The sequence below is a fragment of the Macadamia integrifolia genome, chromosome 10, assembly GCF_013358625.1.
Source record: "Macadamia integrifolia cultivar HAES 741 chromosome 10, SCU_Mint_v3, whole genome shotgun sequence".
In the NCBI taxonomy this organism is placed as follows: Eukaryota; Viridiplantae; Streptophyta; class Magnoliopsida; order Proteales; family Proteaceae; genus Macadamia; species Macadamia integrifolia.
This window is the reverse complement of record NC_056566.1, coordinates 4,940,439-4,959,764: the sequence shown is the minus strand read 5'-3', so window position 1 is coordinate 4,959,764 and position 19,326 is coordinate 4,940,439. Positions and strand designations below refer to the sequence as shown.

At 41.7% G+C, this 19,326-nt stretch overlaps 1 protein-coding gene across 1 annotated transcript in view; it reads right to left on the bottom strand.

Moving 5' to 3' along the window:
- Window positions 1–5,219: 5,219 nt before the first annotated feature.
- LOC122091406 (la-related protein 6B) overlaps window positions 5,220–19,326 on the bottom strand; it is a 103,731-nt gene continuing 89,624 nt past the window's right edge. Inside the window, exons 7-10 of the mRNA XM_042661330.1 lie at window positions 6,451–6,498; window positions 6,299–6,367; window positions 5,939–6,088; window positions 5,220–5,854 (exon numbers count right to left, since the gene is read on the bottom strand). Of these exons, the coding sequence (XP_042517264.1) occupies window positions 5,606–5,854; window positions 5,939–6,088; window positions 6,299–6,367; window positions 6,451–6,498 (516 nt within the window). The 3' untranslated portion in view covers window positions 5,220–5,605. The remainder of the gene's footprint in view (window positions 5,855–5,938; window positions 6,089–6,298; window positions 6,368–6,450; window positions 6,499–19,326) is intronic.

The window sequence follows — 19,326 nt, the reverse complement described above, 5'->3', positions numbered from 1 at the left end:
GATTCGCCCTATGTGTTTTCGATGGTTGTTTCTGGTGGTAAAGCTAGAAATGTGCCACCTTTTTAGGGGCATGTCGACTCAAGCTTTGTCATCAGGATTTGTTTCGCGGAGGTTGTAGGGGGTCTTCCCACCTCTCATTTATGCCGAAGAAATAAACTTTCCACTAAGCCGTTTGGAAGATTTGACAATCAAATGGTTGAAACCCTAACTCCCTATTTGATAAAAAATGTTATCGAATCTCAACAGGCTTGGTTTGAGCTTGGCAAACACATGGGGGAGTGCAATGCACACTATCCCAACCTTCGAAAAGCGCCGAGGTCGAAGTTCACCCCTCCAACTTGGCAATTCCCTATTTTGCTCAAAGCCAAAAACCTAAAATGAAGGGAAAGAGGGTTCAGGGAAGGTAGCACCTACCTTTGGCGGCAACCGGCAAGTGTGCGTGTAGCCGGGAGCTCCCCAAGCTTCTCCTCCTTCTTCTCCTTCTCCTTCTTCATCTCCTTCTTCATCTCCTTCTTCCTTTTTCCTCTTTTATCTCCTCTCCCACTGAAAGGCCTTAGGGCCTATTTGGCTAGGCACTTATTCAGAACTGAAGTGGGTTAAGTCACCAATCGGGACATGCGGGTCCACCTCTTTAGACGCATATGGCATACAAGTCATAGGGAAGGGTGTAAGGTAGTGTAGGAGGTTAATCAGACCTGGCAACGACGCAAATAGTGGGGCCCATAGACATTGAAGCCTTTTCAATCCACAAGGACTATCGAATTGAGGTCATTATATTTAACCCAACTATTTTCGATGGCCACATCAGTGTCGTGTTTTGACAGCCTCCTGTCCACTTGTGGTCATTCACTAGGGGGTTTTCCCTAAGATGCGTACAAGGTCTTCTGGCAGTTTCCACTACATGTCAGGACTCAAGTGGGGAGGTGCTAGATCACTTCCTGCTTAGGGTAGGAAGGTTTGAATCCCCTCTAGTTGATAGCCATGAGATGCATGGGCAAGTAGGGTCATTTCTCCCTCTATGTTAGTGGGCTGCAGCAAGCCAGAACCCGTTGGTACTCCCTAACTTTGGCCTGAGACCTATCACAAAAGTTCAAATTTTACTGGGTTAGGGCATGGGTGTAACAGTAAAAGTAGGGAATGACTGTGCAAACATATAATTTTTGTAATCTCCATAGAGCTTCTTGACCACCATCTAGACTTTCTCTTAATCCGTTGGTCTATCCCACATAAGAGTGTCCTTCAACGTAAATCTTACTAGGAAAGTAGTGAAACCCTCGTTGGGAATTTGTCTCGTCGCTTCGAGATCGCTTCTGGTCATTTTTATTTTAGTATTGTAGGAGTATTGGTTCTTGAAGGACCTTTTGATGTCATCCCATTTGAGTGCGTAGGAACTATCATGAAAGCCTTAAAATGAGCCTTAGGGTCTCCATTACCGGTGAATTTTTTAGATCTCCACTTGAATCCTAGGGTAGGCTAACATTTGGGAAAAAGGTAGAATACTTCAATGTCAACAATTCGTTCCTCAATGGCCTTGACACCTCTAATGGCTTTCTCTAGCCGCTCCACTTTTTCTCTGAGTTTTCTCTTTAGCCATTTCTTCCCCAGCATTGGGTGGTGGATCATTGTTGACAAAGGGTTCTTGTCAAGGTGCCCCTCTGTTTGGTTCATTAACTTATGTAGAGGATTGTTCAAGAACCTCATGGGGTTGTTGGTTTCTGAATGTCGCAACTAGATCTTTGATGATCTTCTTAAGATCGGCCATCTCAGTTCAAAGTTGACTATTTTGGAAGCTCCCTCGTTGGTACTTATGGGTGGAGTTGGTGATGACTCAAGTAAGGGATTTGAAGATTGACCCATGGCTCTAGAACCTATTTACCCTAGGCAGGTTGATCTATGTAACAATAAATGGTGCCTATAGAAGAAGGTGTACCCTCATTAGACTTTGATCATACTAACCTAAGCCCTCGAGGTTATTCCTCATAGCGTAGGAAAAAATGATGTACAAACAAGGTTCACACCACACAAACCATTCCAAGTCTCTTGGATGGGGAAATCATTCACTTAAAGTTAGTAAGATTTTATGTCCTTGGTATATCAATCTATGTTTGGAATGAATGGATGTAATAGATCTTCAATAGGTCATGAGGTTCCCCTGCTACAATAAGGAGCATCGGATATACCTCACACCTGGCATTCGTCGTCGGTGTTCAAAACAGTACGTTGATTCATCACTTTAATATACCCAAATGTACTAGACTAGAGGGTTGTGAGTTCACGGTGGGGGCCCTGCGAACCTTCATTCCAGTCCCATAACTACTTATCACATGGGCGGCCATGTATAGTAGCATGTGAAAATGTAATGTATGATGCTTGTTAGTTACAACAAAACCCTAGCGAACATATTCTTTGCATAGAAGGCTCAAACAATTAATTTACAAACAAAGCACTCATGTATGACCTAAATAGGTGTAGTATGAAGTTTGACATAAGTCCCCAGTGGAATCGCCATTGTGAGGAACCAGGCCCTCGATGGGGAAAACCATTGGTCTCTCAATTGAATAGGAGTCACAACCTAGATTAGGGTCTAGGTCTTATCTAATTGAAATTGAAAGTGAAATAACTACATTCGAACTGTCTAACCATGAATTAGTGTTCGTGTCAAGTTGCAATTCAAGGAAGTGATTTTGCACCTTAGTCCACTCAGTAAAGACCAGACTACTTCCCTAGGTCTGATTCACAAGATATTGATTGGCTTGTTTAAACTTGGAGTAAATACAAGCATTATAAATCACACATGCATTGAAAATAAATCATGGCCAAAACATAATGAGATGGAGTCAAATCCACATACCTGCATCCAGCTGCTCTGCATGGTTAGTATACAGAACATAAAGCAAACATAATGATAATGTAAAGTAAAGACAAAGCTAGCCCTATCATTCATAACATTGAAACATAGCACATGTGAAATTGAACATTGGGTTGGAGATAATTTGTGTACAATAAATGCATTTATGTACTCTATATGAGTACAAAATCGCATAGTTGGGACAAAGGAGAAAGATTGAATAATTGCATAAGAAGTAATGCACAAGTAAGCTGGAAAAAGAGAGGATTATAATGAAAAACTCATCAGTCGAAAATTAAAATAAAATTATAAAAATTAATTAAAATTAGGTTAGAGAGAATATATTGAGATTTATAGTTTAAAAAAAAAAGTTTTGTGAAAAATCTCTAGCAGGCCTGCAATATGAGATTCCATTGAAGAGAAATCCTAGTTTTTGCTTCAACCAACAAGGAAGAAAATATGAAAGAAATAGTAAATAAAATTGAAAATTATGAATTTTGATAGTAGCTATGTTACAGCCTAATATAAGCATTGAATAAGGAAGTTTCATAAAATACCCTAGGGAAAGTAAGGTAATTAATTGCGCTTCATTGCTGTCCGACTGAGAACAACAGTGAATTGTGTTCAATAGAAGTGCGATAACTTGGCAGGAAAAACTCAGAATGATGATCTGTAAAAATATAAAGTGAGAAGACTTACCCCTCCACAACTTTTGTGAAGAGTGTTCTTTAGTTCGAAGGGTGTATGCCCAAGGGCAAGCTCCTATAGATCCGAAGTACTGCAACAGTTCCTTAGGATTCTGGTATGCGAATCTCAATGGTTTGAACTCTTATCAGGTACGTGAGGTGCGTATATATGTGTAGGATCCCCAAAACTTGGGAGGGTCATATATATATATATATATATATAGTTGAGAGGTTCCTTACTCACCAAGGAATGTGTAAATGCTTCTATATGGCATATCTCCTTCCTTGCTTAGAAAAAGATTTGACTCTATATATGGGAAGTATATATTCCCACAAAGTTAGCCGACCCCATTAAGTTGGGATAAGGCTTTGTTGTTGTTGTTGTATATATTCCCACAAAGTGTGAGCAATTAACACATTTTATCACATATGTTTTTTGGAGTCTTCTAGGTGTCCTAGGTTCATAGATTGTGTCTAGGTACGTCCCTTGGGTGTCAAGATGTGAGATTCGTTCATGATTTGGTAGAAGATTTACACAATCCCTACAAAATCTTGAAACCTGGTAGAATTTGCATTATGACTGACATAGTTAGTAAGTAGCCAACGTTGGCCATAAACTGTGACGGAATACAAGACATCGTACACCAACATGTCTTTCTTGGACTGATTATGACTGTCCTGTATAATCCTAATTTGGTCATCAACCCTAGCACCAGTACTATCGGCCCTGAAAATTAAAATATATGAGCCAATTTGATATGAATGAACAAGCATATGGGAGAATTAAAAGCTAAAGTTTCAGTAGACCCTTTAAGAGGGTTTGAGAAAAAGAATTGTTTATTTTCTTGCGTAACTATCACTATTTATAATACTCTTTTAACAATTGAAGAGAATCTAATCTTCTCCAACTCACCATCTTCTCTTACAATTCTAACTACTTAACAATATCAATTTAATCTTTACTAATTGGCTTATGCCATCTTGTAGTCTCTGGTCCAGCTGGGCTCTCTTCTAACAGAAAAGCTAACATAGATGTTATGGATCTAATTTTTTCTGTATTTCATTCATGCCTTGGATCAGGGAATCTATCCATCTTCCATCAAGATTCTGGTATTTCTCTTCCTATCTTGCTGGTCTGGAATAATAGTATTAGAATGGACGTTGGACCCCAATCTCTTTTTCCATCCAATTCCTTATTGATAGCGCCCATAATTTGCCTAATGATCTAAGACTACGGAAATTTACATCAAGAAGCCTCAAGAAGAAACACTAAAGTGAGGCAGACAATCGAGGAAACTAATGACGATATGCCATTAGGAGAGAGATCGCAAATTAATCAAGGTAAGTGATTAGAAAAAAAAGGAGTCGTCGTGGGTTGAGAACACTAGTTGTACAAGATAGCTGGTATTCCTAGGCCATATCATGTGCATCAGGATGCTCTCCAACACCCCAACGTGCATTGAACGGTCGGGAGGACCTGAGTATGTAAGTTGGTACATAGTCACATTGGAGAGTATCTGGACTCACCATAGCTCAGATTATATTCACTCGCCCCACATTGAAGTTTTTCTTGTTTTCGGTTTTATTAATAGTTCCTATTTTCATTAAAATGGAAAAAATAAAAAAGGTACAGCATATCAAATTCGTTCTGGCCTTCCAAGAGTAGAACCGAAAGAAAAATAGAATGAGAGGTGCAAGTGTCCTTTTATAATGAGAGAATCTGTTCCCTTAAATCCCCCCCCGCCTTTTTTTTTACATCAATATATCATAGAAAAAAAAAAAAAAAAAGAAGAAGAAAAAAACTGGCAATCCTAGCGAAATCACATTTGCTTCTTCTGCTTACAGCCATACTCTATCTGAAACAAGAAAAAGAGAAACTCAAAATCCCCAGCCCAACCCGAACTAACCCAACACCAATGCATTGACAGCCTATTCTAAAACCATGCCATCAAAACTACGCACCATGAACAACTACACAAAATACATAGCCCCAACTCCACACCCCATAATCAGTAAGTAGTACACGCACAGGAATTAGAACTGTCACCTGTGAAAAAAAAAATTCATCTTCTCAACCACCGTTGGCAGTGATTGGCTTCCCCCGACCCATGGCAAATCCTCTTGTACCATCTGGCATGCGAGGCCCTGGAGGTGGCTTGGTCAAAGTCTGGTGCTCATTGTGGACCAGATTATTTGACGGGGGAGTACCCACAAGACTTCCATGATTATTCTGTGGTTGACCGCGGCCACGTCCCTTTCCCCGGCCACGTCCCCGGGGTCTCCTAGACCCATTCTCCTTATCATTGACTAACTCCTCACCCTGTTTAACCGCAGCAGTAGTTCAGATCTCTAGAATCTTCAAAGTTAATTACAGAAAAACCAACGAGTAAAAGAAGCCTCTTACTAAGTGCTCATGTAATACTGTGTAAGATGGCTGAGAAGAATCCTCAGTTTGCTTCTCATTTGGCTGCTCAGATGCACTCTCTTCATCTTCCTCGTCATTCCCCTCTGCTTCATATGCAGCCTTCCTCCCTCTTGCTTGAGCAGATTTTGACTGTATCAACAGCACAATTACCGACTCAGAACTCAACAAAGAGACTGCTGATTGACTCAATTTGCTAGAACTGAAAAAGGTGGGTAAAGCCAATAAAAATAATGATCCCAGCTAAATTAAGAGTTAAAACAACTTAGATTTCTTAGTTTTGATGATAGAAAAGTAGATCCCCCCTCCCCCCCTCTTCTTCTTGGGTGAAGTAAATAATACCGTCCGTCTTAGTAACAGTCGGACTCTCAGACCACTTCTCCAGTTCCTCTCATCATTTAGCTCAGCAATCTATCATCAACAAAAGCAAATAGGGATTGTCAGAATGGAAAGCAGAACCATCACCTTCAAAGTCCAGAACTAAAAATACTTACAGCTTTTTCTGCTAGCTCCAGAGTCTCATATTCCACAAAAGCATGCACCTGTAGGTGAAACAAAGAGTTGTCCAGTTCCCAGTCCAAACTAACAAAAATGTTACAAGGAACAACACAGACATACAGCATACAACCATGACTAACTCTTGCTCTTCGGACCATCAGAAAATTTGGGGGGGGGGGGAAGAGAGGAAAAAAAAAAAAGAGGATCCATACAACACGAGACCATTTGCAACTACAATACTACTACATTGAAACTCCTTGGTTGGGCTGTTAACAAACAGTTAACAACACATAATAAAACAAATGACATTACCCGAAGCATTCCCGTACAAACTAAGAGTGTGTGAACAGCATACATTTGAGTATCAATAGAACTACAATGCCTGGGTACTTATATGTCAATGCATTAGGAGATCTGAATATTGAAACATTATTGTTTGGATGGCTTTTAAGAACTCAATGAAAAACATATGTAGATTTGAAGTTCTTTGTTTAGATGAAGCTTGGAATATAGATTTCAAGTTCTTTGTTTAGATAAAGCTTTGAATATTTTCATATTTATCCTCTGCGAAGGCAATAGAAAAGTTGCAACAACACAGGACAAACAACTCAGTGTTATCACTACCAAATGGGGTCTGCTACATGGATCCTTTCCCTCCAATCACCTTCATTCATGGTTATACTTGATACAAGGCCTAAGGCCCTAAGCTATTGCATGTCTTTCCTCACCAATGCTCCATTTTAGGCATCCAAGGCCTCCGTTGAACATGACCATGCCACCTCAAACGAATTTCTCATAGCTTATCATGTATTGAGACTATTACTCCAAATCATCTCTAATATGGTCATTCTTTACTTTATCCTTCCTAGTTTTGCCACACAACCATCTCAACGTCCTCATCTCTATTACTCTTAGTTTATCTATATGACGCTTGTGATACCCCATTTCAAAAATTCAGCTGCATGCCTTGGGTACCTGGTCATAACAGGCACTAGGGGAAACTAGGTTGCTTACTTGGTCAGTGAAGGTTTTCACTGTGGACATGGCCATTGCTTGTGAATTTGTGCCAAACAATGAGGAAAATATGTCAGGGTGATGAATTGAAGGGCATACACAAGTCAGACTTGAGGGCCAATGGTTGGGACTGTCTGGTGGACAAATTTTGTTGTCATTGGTAGGTCACCTGCCTGACCACCAGCCAGCCCGGTGGTGATATCTGTAGAAAAATTACATAAAAGTTCTGTGGGTCCAACAACTTTGCGGGCATGCCTCAGCCATTTATATAGGCTCATAGAGCATCCAATCCTGGTCATGTGGCACCTGACATGCAAAAGATCAGGTGGGCCTACATGCTAGCATTGAGGATTAATGCAATTTAAAAATTGGACCCTACGAGCCAAACAGGCCTTAGGAGAATATGCCGTCCACTATATAAGCCCTTTTTTTCTCTCATCTCTCCCATTTACAAGAACAGAAATTTCGTTTGAAAGGAGGAGAAGAGGGCTGCATTGGAGTTGTACATGGAGGCTGCTGCTGCTGTCCTGGTGCTGGTGCATACTGTGCATGCTGTATCCTGCTGCTGCTGTTCAAGACTGAGGATGAAGGTGCATGCAGGCTAAGGAAATGCATGGTTGTTTTCCAAAGCTGAATGATGCTGCTGCATGTTGCTGTCCAAGCAAGAAAGCAAACTACGATTGTAGTAGCTACTGTCCAAGCTGGGATGAGGTGCTGCTGTCTTCCCTGCTGTTGCACACACATCTTGAGGCAAAATTTCACCTCTATAATTGCGGTACACTAGGATGATTATGTGTAAGAATGAAATTCAACAAAGTTCCAAGCCGGCAGCCACCCAAAATAGGGAAACTTAGACTTATGCGAAGGAATTGAGCTGATTTCTGTTACAGGGACTGAGTTAATAGATGTTAGCATGCTGTATTGGGGTTGATTGGGTAGACTATAGGTGGCAAGTGATCCCTGTAACCTCCTACAGCTAGGTTTTGGCTGTATGTGTAGGATAATTAGCCTAAAAATGGGAATTTAGCTTGTATGCATAGATTATGACTGAAATTCAGTTACAAGGGCTGAATTTATGTGTGCAAGTATGTTGTACATGTGCTAATTAGGTATTATACACATCTCATGTAGTCCCTGTAGCCGAATTGAGAGCTGCAGGTGTGGAGTTGGAAAACCCAAGACTAGAAATTGGGTTTTCTCTTGAGAATTGGGCAAGGCTCTGCTGTATTTGGCTTCTGGGTTTTAATACCCTTGCTGTCCATACATTTGAGACAGTATACAGGTCATAGAACTTGTCTCTGCAGCCAATTGCAGTTGGGTTTAGAGCTGTACATTAGGCGTTCACCTTCCCTAAGCTGGAAACCCAATTAAGGAATTAGAGTATATAAAATTGGGTTTCACACCCTTGCTGTTCACATATTTAGAATAGCATATAAACCTTGGGAGTGGTGTATGTGACCTGCTACAGCTGAACATGGGTTGGATGTCTAGGATCACTATCCCAGAATTGGGAATTTCAGTTGTGTAGGTTAGTATGCAGCAAAAGGCTGTTTTCCATATGATTAGGGCAGTGTGAATCTCAAGTAACGCTGAAATTCCCCGTAAATATATATCAGACCTTATATGAAGGAGGTTCCTATCTCAGAGGTGAAAACACAGCTGCAGGGATAGGGCTTAAGCAATATACTTGCTGAATTTTATAAGTAGGTATTGTGAGCATGCTAAGCATGTGTTTGGGGGTGTGTACAGGTTTGTAAATTATCCCTATGGTTACCCGTAGTCTCGGTATGATACGGGAAACCCATCCGAGAGCTGGGACCACCATCCCATAACTGAATAGGAAGGGTAGATTGGTTCAGAGACCCACCTTCATCTTTGAACCATTTCTGAACCTCAGAAGTTGGGCAATGTACCAATAGGGTTGAAATGATATGATGTGAATTGAGAATTGGGTTCATACCCAAAAAATTGCCTAAGTGGATTACCAGTTGGAGGTATGAGCAATAGAGTTGGAGTTCTACTCTATGTGCCTGTCCAAGTCACCAATTGAAATCCAGTTGGGTTTGGAAATTGGTACAGCCAATACCTGTAGATTGTCCAATTTCAGATTTGGAGCTTTTCTATAACAAGAAACCCAGAATTTACAGGCTCAGCTGTGCACTGCTGAACTGAGTTTAATTCCCTAGTTCTCTTTCCTTAAGCTCTCCGATTCAGCAGTGAGATTTTAGTTGGGCTTGAATTTGGCCATGCCTATCATCATATGGCTACCCAATTATGATTTTGGGTTTGCCCATACCCAATTTGGGGGCTGTTTGTGCTGGAAACCATAAGTCAGCAGTGCCTACATATGCACTGCTGAATTTCAGCAAAATAAGCCACGTGGACCATGATGGAAAAGGGGTAAACTATTTGAAAATGATCCCTAGGGTGTGGGACATATCCACACACATAAAAGGAAACCAGAGAAAACAAGTTGGGTGCACAGAAGGGCTGACACACCTCATGCCAGTAGGGAGTTCAACAGCTGGCAGAAGCTGCTGGAACACCTCCATCGGCAGGTGCCAGGGGTAGGCGGGTGCCCCTGCATCTAAACCTGCCAGTAGGTGATTTTTCAAGGGAAATGACCTCTGCTTTTCCAGCCTCTGCCCCACCCACTTATAGGATTTGTCACTTGCCAAATGGTCAATATATGGCTCAGCAAGGTCGGTTGTTGGAGAGTGTTTGTGTGGGCTGTGGAAATAGCCCATATGTGGTCAGTATAGGTCAGTTGGACCTATATAGGTCAGTGTGTGGGAAAGTACCTGACAATAGGTCAATGCCTTTCTGAGTGGTCTATGGTTGAGTCCCACTCAAGGGGATTCAACTGAACTATGGAATAGGACTATCTATGGACGTATAGGCTGAAACTAACAAGAATAACTGATTTAATATATAGGAACCTGATTCACTCAACAAGGATACGCGATGACAGGAATTCAGCGAAAAACTTTTGATTTGAGTATCAAGGTGAGAGGGTGAATATGACTTTGTTTTGCTGAGTGTTTCTATATATTTTGTTTATACATGCACGTGTAAGGGAATGACTTGTGTTCTAGTTGTAAACTATATTTCTAGTATTGCACATATGTCTATGGATGTGGACTGAGATTGTAACTATGGGATTGACGCTCTGGGCCATTGTGTGTTCTGGTATCGTGGGCCCAGAGGTCAATAGCATGGTTATGACTAAGACTCTAACGGTCTAGGGCACGGTGTGGCCGAGTTGTGTTCCGGTACCATCGGCCTAGACGTCAAAGGTATGGATGTATGGATGCTATTGGCTGATATGTATGCATGTAGAATTGCATTGGGCTAGGATCATAACCCAGTGGTATAACCCCTTGCCAAGAAGGGGTGATGTATTGGCTAATTCCAAATCGGTGGTAGGTCTAACAGGACTACTACGCCCACGGTACGACGGACTGCATCCAAAGAGGGCACAGCATGGTATGACGTACTGTATGTATGATTGTCGGACGGCACGGGATGACGTACTATATGCGTGGCTGTCGGGGTTACTATTTAGGGGTTGGCTGGGGGACCGAAGTTCTTTCTGGGACTGGCTGACTCCTGCTTGCAACTGCCTTGTATCTATGGAGCCCGACGTACTGGGAAGGGGATACCACCTACGGTGCATATAGCGCTTATACCCATATTCAGACTTGGTAATTAGGATTATTATTATAACGAAAATGAATCATGTGGATGTGCACTTATGCATTATATATTGATTATGGTTATGAGCATGCATTTGGCATCATGATTGGATGTGTGCTTGCTCGCTCACTCCTCATTAGGCTAGTGTAGATCACCCCATGTGCATTCTCTTTTTTAGATGATGGTACTGGAGCTGAAGCAGGATAGAATTTCAGCAATGGTTGTGAGGTTGTGCTTTCGAGATAATGTAGATGCAGACGGATGTCACTTCTTATTTATGGTTTTATATTTACATGAGATGAATGATGTAATATTTATTTTATTTGTGGGTTACTAATATTTGAGCCTGTATAAATCTATTTATCATTGTAGAGAAGTCACCATCAGTAATTATCATGTTTATGATTTTTATATGCGTACTCTGATTTTATTAGTGATCGTGTGGTATTGTGAGATATTTGACTACTTCTATGATCCTGGTAAAGGTAGGTTGATTGGGTTTGGGAATCCAGTACCGCATACCTTAGCCTATTGGAGGACAACGCTTCTTAACTATCCAACATTCTACACAACAAATCATAGCCAGTCGTATGACTATCTTATGAATTTTCCTTTAAGCTTTAAAGAAATACGTCAATCACACAACACTCCGACACAACTTTCCACTTCATCTATCCAATTTCAATTCACTGTGAAACATCATCCTATGTATCAGCTTTTTTATTTATGATTGAGCCAAGATAACTAAAATAATCACTTTGCAGAATCTCCCTCATCAATTTTCAAAATCTCATTTTCCATCCTAGAGTAACTAAAGTTAGTGGGGATAATAATGTCCATTGGATTGCCTTTGGCTTCCTAGGCCTGGAAATTTGACTTCTCTCATTGAAGTTTAAGGTAAGTTGTAGATGATTAATTTTTAAGACCCAGTGGAAGTGGGGATAATGTCCAATGAATTGCCAACTCTTGCCAAAAAAAATAAAAAATTCAGCTTCATTTGCTTGAGACTTGGTGAGATCGAGAGCCTAATCTGTCCCCTGGTATTGGTTAGTCTGGTTTAGCCTGTCAATCCCTCGGCATTGCTTTACTACTTGGAGAGCTTTATCTAATTCTCTTCCTAACCAGGAGTTTCTTTCCCCGAGAAATCTGTCATCCCAAATTGCTACCTCTATTGGAATTCCTTTTGTCAACCACTTCTTTTTTTCATGTCCTTTTTCCAATTATGTTTGGAAAGGTATCCTTAAAAAGTGCTGGCCAACTCCAAGAGTTCCTCCCTTTTGACAGAGAATGGAGGTGGGTTCAACAAAGCTTCATGGAAAATCAACTTGCGATTCAATAGGTAAGCTAGCTTTCTCTGTAGTGATTCATCACATCTGGTGGGAAAGGAACAAAAGAAGATGGACAACGCCATTATGCACTATTAAACAAATTTGGGATAATATTACTTTCGAGATTTGAAATAAAATCCTTCATAACTGTAAGGTTTTCCCATTCTCAATTACCCTCTCTTAGTCTCTTGGGATCTTCCCCTCATTGCCCCACCCCCAAATTTTGATGCATCTTCTTTAGTTTTGTTTCTTCCACACCACCTAGTTTTTATGTATCCCTCCCTTTGTGGTGATCGTTTCGTCCCCCTTAGGTTTTGTTGTATCCCCTTTTCTAGTTGTTTTAGTTAAGTTGAATTTAGGCTTTACCTTGGTTTGCCGCTCTAGCTTGTTGTCTATCTCCTTTTATCCTTCTTTCTTTTCTTTTTTTTTTTCTTTTCATTAACCCAAATTACACACCATATACTTTGTCTTCGTTCTACTTATGCTAAAACCTTTTTTTATTCTAAAGTGGATCTTCAAAACATCAACTTAGCGTAAATCTTTGCTTTTGACTCATGCATCAAAACGATATCATCACGAAAAACATATACCCAAGAACCTCATCTTGACTGTCCTTGCTTAAATCATCTATGATACGTCCAAATAAATAAGGGCTTAAAGCTGATCCATGATATCCTAGTTGTAATTGTGAATTCACTACATTAACCCTCATAGTTCTGACAATAGTCACCACACCATCATATGACAACAACATCCAAAACCTTATCTCAATTTAATGGGGTCAGCTACATAGAGATTCCAAGCAATGATGAGTGGAAGGATCCATGCAAAAAGAATGAAGGGTTATGGATAATAATAATAAGTGCCTGCTGTCAACTTGACGCACCACTACAAATCAGCCACAGGCTTATAACGATAGACTATAATAAGGTATCGGCTTGATATTTTGACATAATATGTTCTATTTTCTGAGATCGATAGTTAGGTTTGGTTTGTTTCTGATTTCTATGATGATTGTTCTTGTTTTATTATCGGTTGTAACCCTATTTCAGCATCTGAGCTTCCCTTACAATTGATTACATTCTGATCACAGAGAACTTAGTTTTAGTCGACACTCTTGATTCCCAGAGCTGATTAAGGTGGTATGACCATGTTTTACGGAGACCTATGGATGGCCCAGTTAGGAAAAGCGACCAGATTCATATAGAGAGTTCAAGAAGAGGAATGGGCAGAACTAAAATGACTATTAACAATGTGGTAAGGAAAGATACGCAAATGGTAGGGTTGAATTCTAGTATGACCCCAGATAAACAGCTGAGGACAAAGATCTGAGTAGCCAACCCCTTATAGGGGATGTTCTTGGGATGCTGCTCTTTTTACTGCTAAAACTTATTTCTTTATCTCCTTTTAGTTCCATGTGCACTTCTTTTATTATATTTTTTTCACTTTGATACGTATTGGATCCTTGTAACCGACCCCATTAAGTTGGGTTAAGGTTATGGTGGTGGTGGTTGTTGTTTGTACTCTTGATTCCCAGATCTGTTTTCCCTCTTTATATCTGATTAGCTGTGTTGCTGGCCTATCCTGTTTGGGGACTGTTCTTTGATTAGATCCTGCACTACTAGGACTTGGTTTGACCTAGTTCTACATTAGCATGTCTAGAGACAATGTCTGAGTTAAGGGAGGAGGATTATGACAGTGAGCATCCTGACTTGGATGATGCAGAAACAGCAGCAAACACTGCACAAATGAGGGCAAAGGTAGAGAGCAGAGCCCAGTATAGGGCTGCTCGGGAGAGAATGATACAGATGGCCAGGGGAGTTGGTTCGTCTAGACAAGCTAGAGAATAAAAATCAAATTATAAGGATTTAATTGCAATTTGGTAAATATTTTGAGCAGTATAGGTTCCTTCTGGAAGAGGAAAAAAATTTCAGGACTCGAATGAGAATAAGTACTTAAGGGAAGGGTATTCTGGGACTAAAAAGAACCAATATTAGAGGATGACGGCTATTTTGTAATTTTAACAGGTAGCTTCTTCACCCACGATACAACTACCACACCAGCGGTGACCGAGGATCACTCCAAGAGAGAAATCTCTCTCATTCAACCATGGATTGACCTAAGCTTCCAAGGGTCGATTTGTAACTGCCAGCCTTATTAAAGCGATCAATAACAGATCCATGGGCCGAAAGGAATGCAATAACATTTAGCCCTGCAATCTAAGTTTTCAGGGTTACAACTCTCAGCAGGTTAGGTTTCGGTGGACAAAACTCTGCAGCTTAGGTTGCCTATACCAGAGGTACTCACACCCAAAAGTATTGCAAAGAAAGAATAAGGGAGATCAAAGTCAACGCATAGGACTGCAACATGCAAGTACTGCCCAGTACAGAACAGGAAATAAAGAAGAAAAGGAAGAAAGAAGTGAAGAACAGGAAAAGAATGGGAAAAGGAACACTAAGAAGAACTGAAGAGGAACAGAATATAAGAATCATACCAGGAAAATAGGGGAGGGAACCCATAGCCAACAGGCTGCCCAGGCCACACAGGTGCACTCGGACAAACCCAAATTCAATATTATATTCTATATTTTCCATCGTTGGTCACATGTGAATATATATATATATATATATAACCCCCAATTACATTCTAAAATAGAGATAGAACTCAACTATGTATTTCTACCTTAGTTGTCAAGGCGCAAGGCGGCAGAGAATGGTAAAAAATCAAATCCTAGGGGACCAAGGCACCAGTCCAGGCTGAGCCGCCTGGATGCCTAGGCGACAGCGCCTTGACAACCTTGTTTTCTACTTTGCGTATAAATAAAGATTCCAAGAACCGAAATAAATAATAAAACCCTAAATATCCTACTGGACCAGAACTACTTAGACCTGGTTCTCGGTCTGCGCTTCTAATCAGGTCCATGGAAGCTACTGCATTAATGGTTTCTTCATCAAATTCGTGGTGCAGAATAAATTTCCTAAAATCAATCACTGCCCAAGGGACTATTACAAAGAACATAATGACTCATGCAAAGAAGATATGCAAACTATACGCTCAATATGATACTCAGGTTGAAAAAGGAATATTGATATGTAAAAGGGTGACAATGACATTAAAAGTTGTGAAAAGGATTAGTTGGATCTAGTCAAAAGAACAAACTACGATGAAGCAAGAGAGGTAATCAAAAGGAAATTAAATGTGCATGAGATTTGTTAGTGTTTGTTGAATATTGTGCTATCATAAATAACCTATAATTGGCAATAAATAGAATAGCAGTTCAAGAACCTATAATACAATCAACTTCAACACTTTTTGAAAGTTCAAAACCTTTCCATCACTATCGAAGGTTGCTCACCATTTCCACCTCTATATGAGAGGAATAAGGATCATGCATGAACTGACTCACCAAACTCACAGCAATAACAATGTCAGGTCGTGTATGAGAGAGAGAGAGAGATCAGTTTACCTACCAACAGCTAATAACGCCCTTTGTCAACAGATTCACCTCTTTTCCTTGAGCCATGTACTAACTTCCATACGAGTGAGTATCAGAAGGATGACAACCCAATAAACCAGTCTCAGACAATAGATCGAGGATGTACTTCCTTTGGGAGAGAAAATGCCTTATGAAGACTGAGCAACTTTTTTTTTTTATAATAAATAATTCATTACCAAGGAGAAGAATATTCAAGGGGGGAAAGAAGGGGGTCCAAAAATGAACAAAACCCTCAAAGGAGAGGGTGGAACTAATCCTGATTATCTAAGGGAGACATCAATTGGGGGGGGGGGATGATAAAGGAAGTGAGATCCCAAGAGACAACAATGAGCCTGTTCCTTGGGGTGTCACGAACCAGGTGGTGGCAGAGTAATCTAAGCTTGGAGAAAACATCAAAGTAGATGGTTTTCCAAATACTTTCGAAAGAACGGGAGTTGGGGATCCATCTACCAAGATTTCATTTCATCCAAAGGTGATTGATGGTGGCGCAAAAGGCAAGCTTTCCGACTGTGTCACATATGGAGGAGCCACTAGAGGTCATGTCAACCCAAATCCATTTGTGGAAAGGGGGACAATGGGATGGGTAGAGGGCTAGCATGAGCGGAGGACCTTCTTTCGAATGGAAGCAAAGAACGGGCAAGAGAAGAAAAGATGGTCGACATCTTCAGTACCATTCCAGCACAGACAGCAGGAGGTAGGGACCTGAATGTGGCGGTAGTTGAGGAAGGCGTGGGGAGGCAATAGGAGAGGGCTCGCCAGGCGGTGAAGCTATGATGAGGAATGTGCCCTTTAAACCATATGATATTTGGCCAAGGAATAAAAGGGTCTTTGGAACGGATAAAGTTCCAAGCAGAGGCGGAGAACAAGCCCCAGGAGGAGAGCAGCCAAATGACTTTATCATCTAATCCTCTATGGCCAAAGGGAATGAGAGGGAGGAAGACCAAAGATCCACCAAAGGGGGAGGGAGAAACGGAGGGGACCAGCCATCAAGGGAGAGGATGGAGGCCACCGTGGTGGATCTGGTAGAACCAGAGGAGAAGATGATTCTGGGGGGGAACAGGGGGAGAAGGATGCCAACAGGGTGCCAAGGATCTAACCAAAGCGAGGTGGAGCCGTTGCCAATAGTGCAGGAGATGACAAAAAGGGCGAGGGGTTTTGAGCTGAGAATGCTACGCCAGATCCAGGAAGCATCAGGGGGAAGGGAGGCCATTCAAAGGGAATCATTTTTAAGGGGCACGAAGTAGACCCAGGAGACCCAGATAATGCATTGCTTGGGGACAATCTTCCAAATGAACTTAAAGATGGCAGCAGAGTTGACATCTTTGATTTTAGGAAGGCCCAAACCTCCTTCAGCTTTTGGGCGATAGACATTGGACCATCTCATAGGGTGGAGGAATCTAGTGGCATCAGTTCCTTTCCAAAGAAAGGCGCAGAGGAGAGAGTCGATGGCTTTGGATGTGGAAGCATGGAGGATGTAGATGTCAGACCAGTAAAATTGAGGGATTGGAAAACAAATTGGATAAGGACAAGACGGCCAACATAGGAGAGAAGTTTGCGTTTCCAAAGTTGGAGTGTTTTCCTGATAGAATCAAGGATGGGGTAACAGTGGTGGAAAGAGAGACGAGAGGATAGGAGAGGGAGACCAAGATACCTGACGGGGAGAGATTATAGGGAGAAACCAAAGATGGCAAGGAGCTGGGCTTGACGGGCGTCAGAAACACCAAAAAGGAAGAGGTTGAATTTGAGGAGGTTGATTTCCAATCTGGAAAGAGACTCGAAAGATGAAGAGAGATCATAATATTGGTGATAAAGCCAGGGTCGACTTTAGAGAAGATCATGAGATCATCAGCAAAGGCAAGGTGAGTTAATATGAGAGATTTGCATTTGGGAATTGGGAAATAAGGTGGTGGTCAGTGGAGGATTGGATGGATCGGGAGAGGACTTCAAGGGCCAGATAGAAGAGGAAGGGGGAGAGGGGGCATCCCTATCTGATGCCCACAGAAGAGGAGAAGTAGCCCGCAGGGCTGCAATTGATGAGGACGGAAAAGCAGGGGGTGGAGATGCAGGAGAGATTCCAGTGGACAGAGGACTTTGGAGATGAAATCCCAGCAGATAGATTCGGAGGCCTTATGGATATAAATCTTTAGAAGGGCGGTAGATGAATGGGACTTACAACTGAAGCCTCTAACAATCCCATGGCAAAGGATGATGTTGTCAGAGATACTTCTACCAGCAATGAAGGTGAATTGGTTTGGACTAACAAGGGAGTCAATGACCTTTTGGATCCGATAGGCAAGAATTTTGGCAATAAATTTATAGAGAAGGTTATAGAGGGAGATAGGCCTGAAGTCGGACCTGCATTGAGCACCCTCCTTAAGGATGAAGCAGAGGAAGGAGTGGTTGATGCCGTAGATTTGGGAAGGATTGAGGAAGAAGCTACAGATGGCAAAGATATGGTCAACACGGATGATATGCCAACAAGTGGAGAAGAATCCCATGCTAAAGCCGTCAGAGCGAGGAGCTTTATTTGACTTATGGTGAAGAACAGCGAAGAGGATCTTGTCATCCAAGGGGATGGCCTGAAGAGATGGCAGAAGGTGGTTGGGATGAATTTATTAAGGATGTTGGGGGGGGCAAGGAAGGGGGAGAGGTGGATGTGGAGGGGGGATGGAAGAGGTCATCGAAGTAGGAGATGGCTTCAGCTTTGATGTCATTGGGGGAGAAAAGCTTCGAACCAGAGTGGGAGAAGAGCTTGATAATGGAGTTGGCATTGGTTGAAGGATTTGAGGGAGCGATGGAAGTAGGCCGAATTGGAGTCACCAAGCTCCAGCCACTTAATCCTGGATTGTTTACGGAGGAAAGATTCTTTTTTAGCAAGACGGGAGGAGAGGTCCAGAGCAGCCAACTTTTCTTCATCAGCTAGGGAAGAACTGAGGGGGTTAAGCTGAAGCCTGGATTGAATGAGGTCAAGTTTCTCTTGGCAAGAAGAGATTTGAGCAGAGATATTACCAAAAGTGGTAGAGTTCCAAGCTTTGAGAGCCGCTTTGACATTCTTCAGCTTCCTGGTGAAAGCAATGAGAGGAGAAGAGGAGGTAGTGGTGGGGATGGCCGAGGTATCCCTGACCAAGGGGAGAAATCCTTCATGAAGGGACAACGTATCGAAAATTTTGAAGGGTTTGGGGCTGAAGGAGATGTAGGGTTGGACAAAAAGGGAGATGGGAGTATGATCAGAGATGTCAAGGAGATCAAAACTGGGCGTGGGAGGCAAGAAAAGAGGTGAGCCAAGCTTCATTGACAAGGAAGCGATCAAGCTTACAGGCCACCTGCTTGGCTCCGCT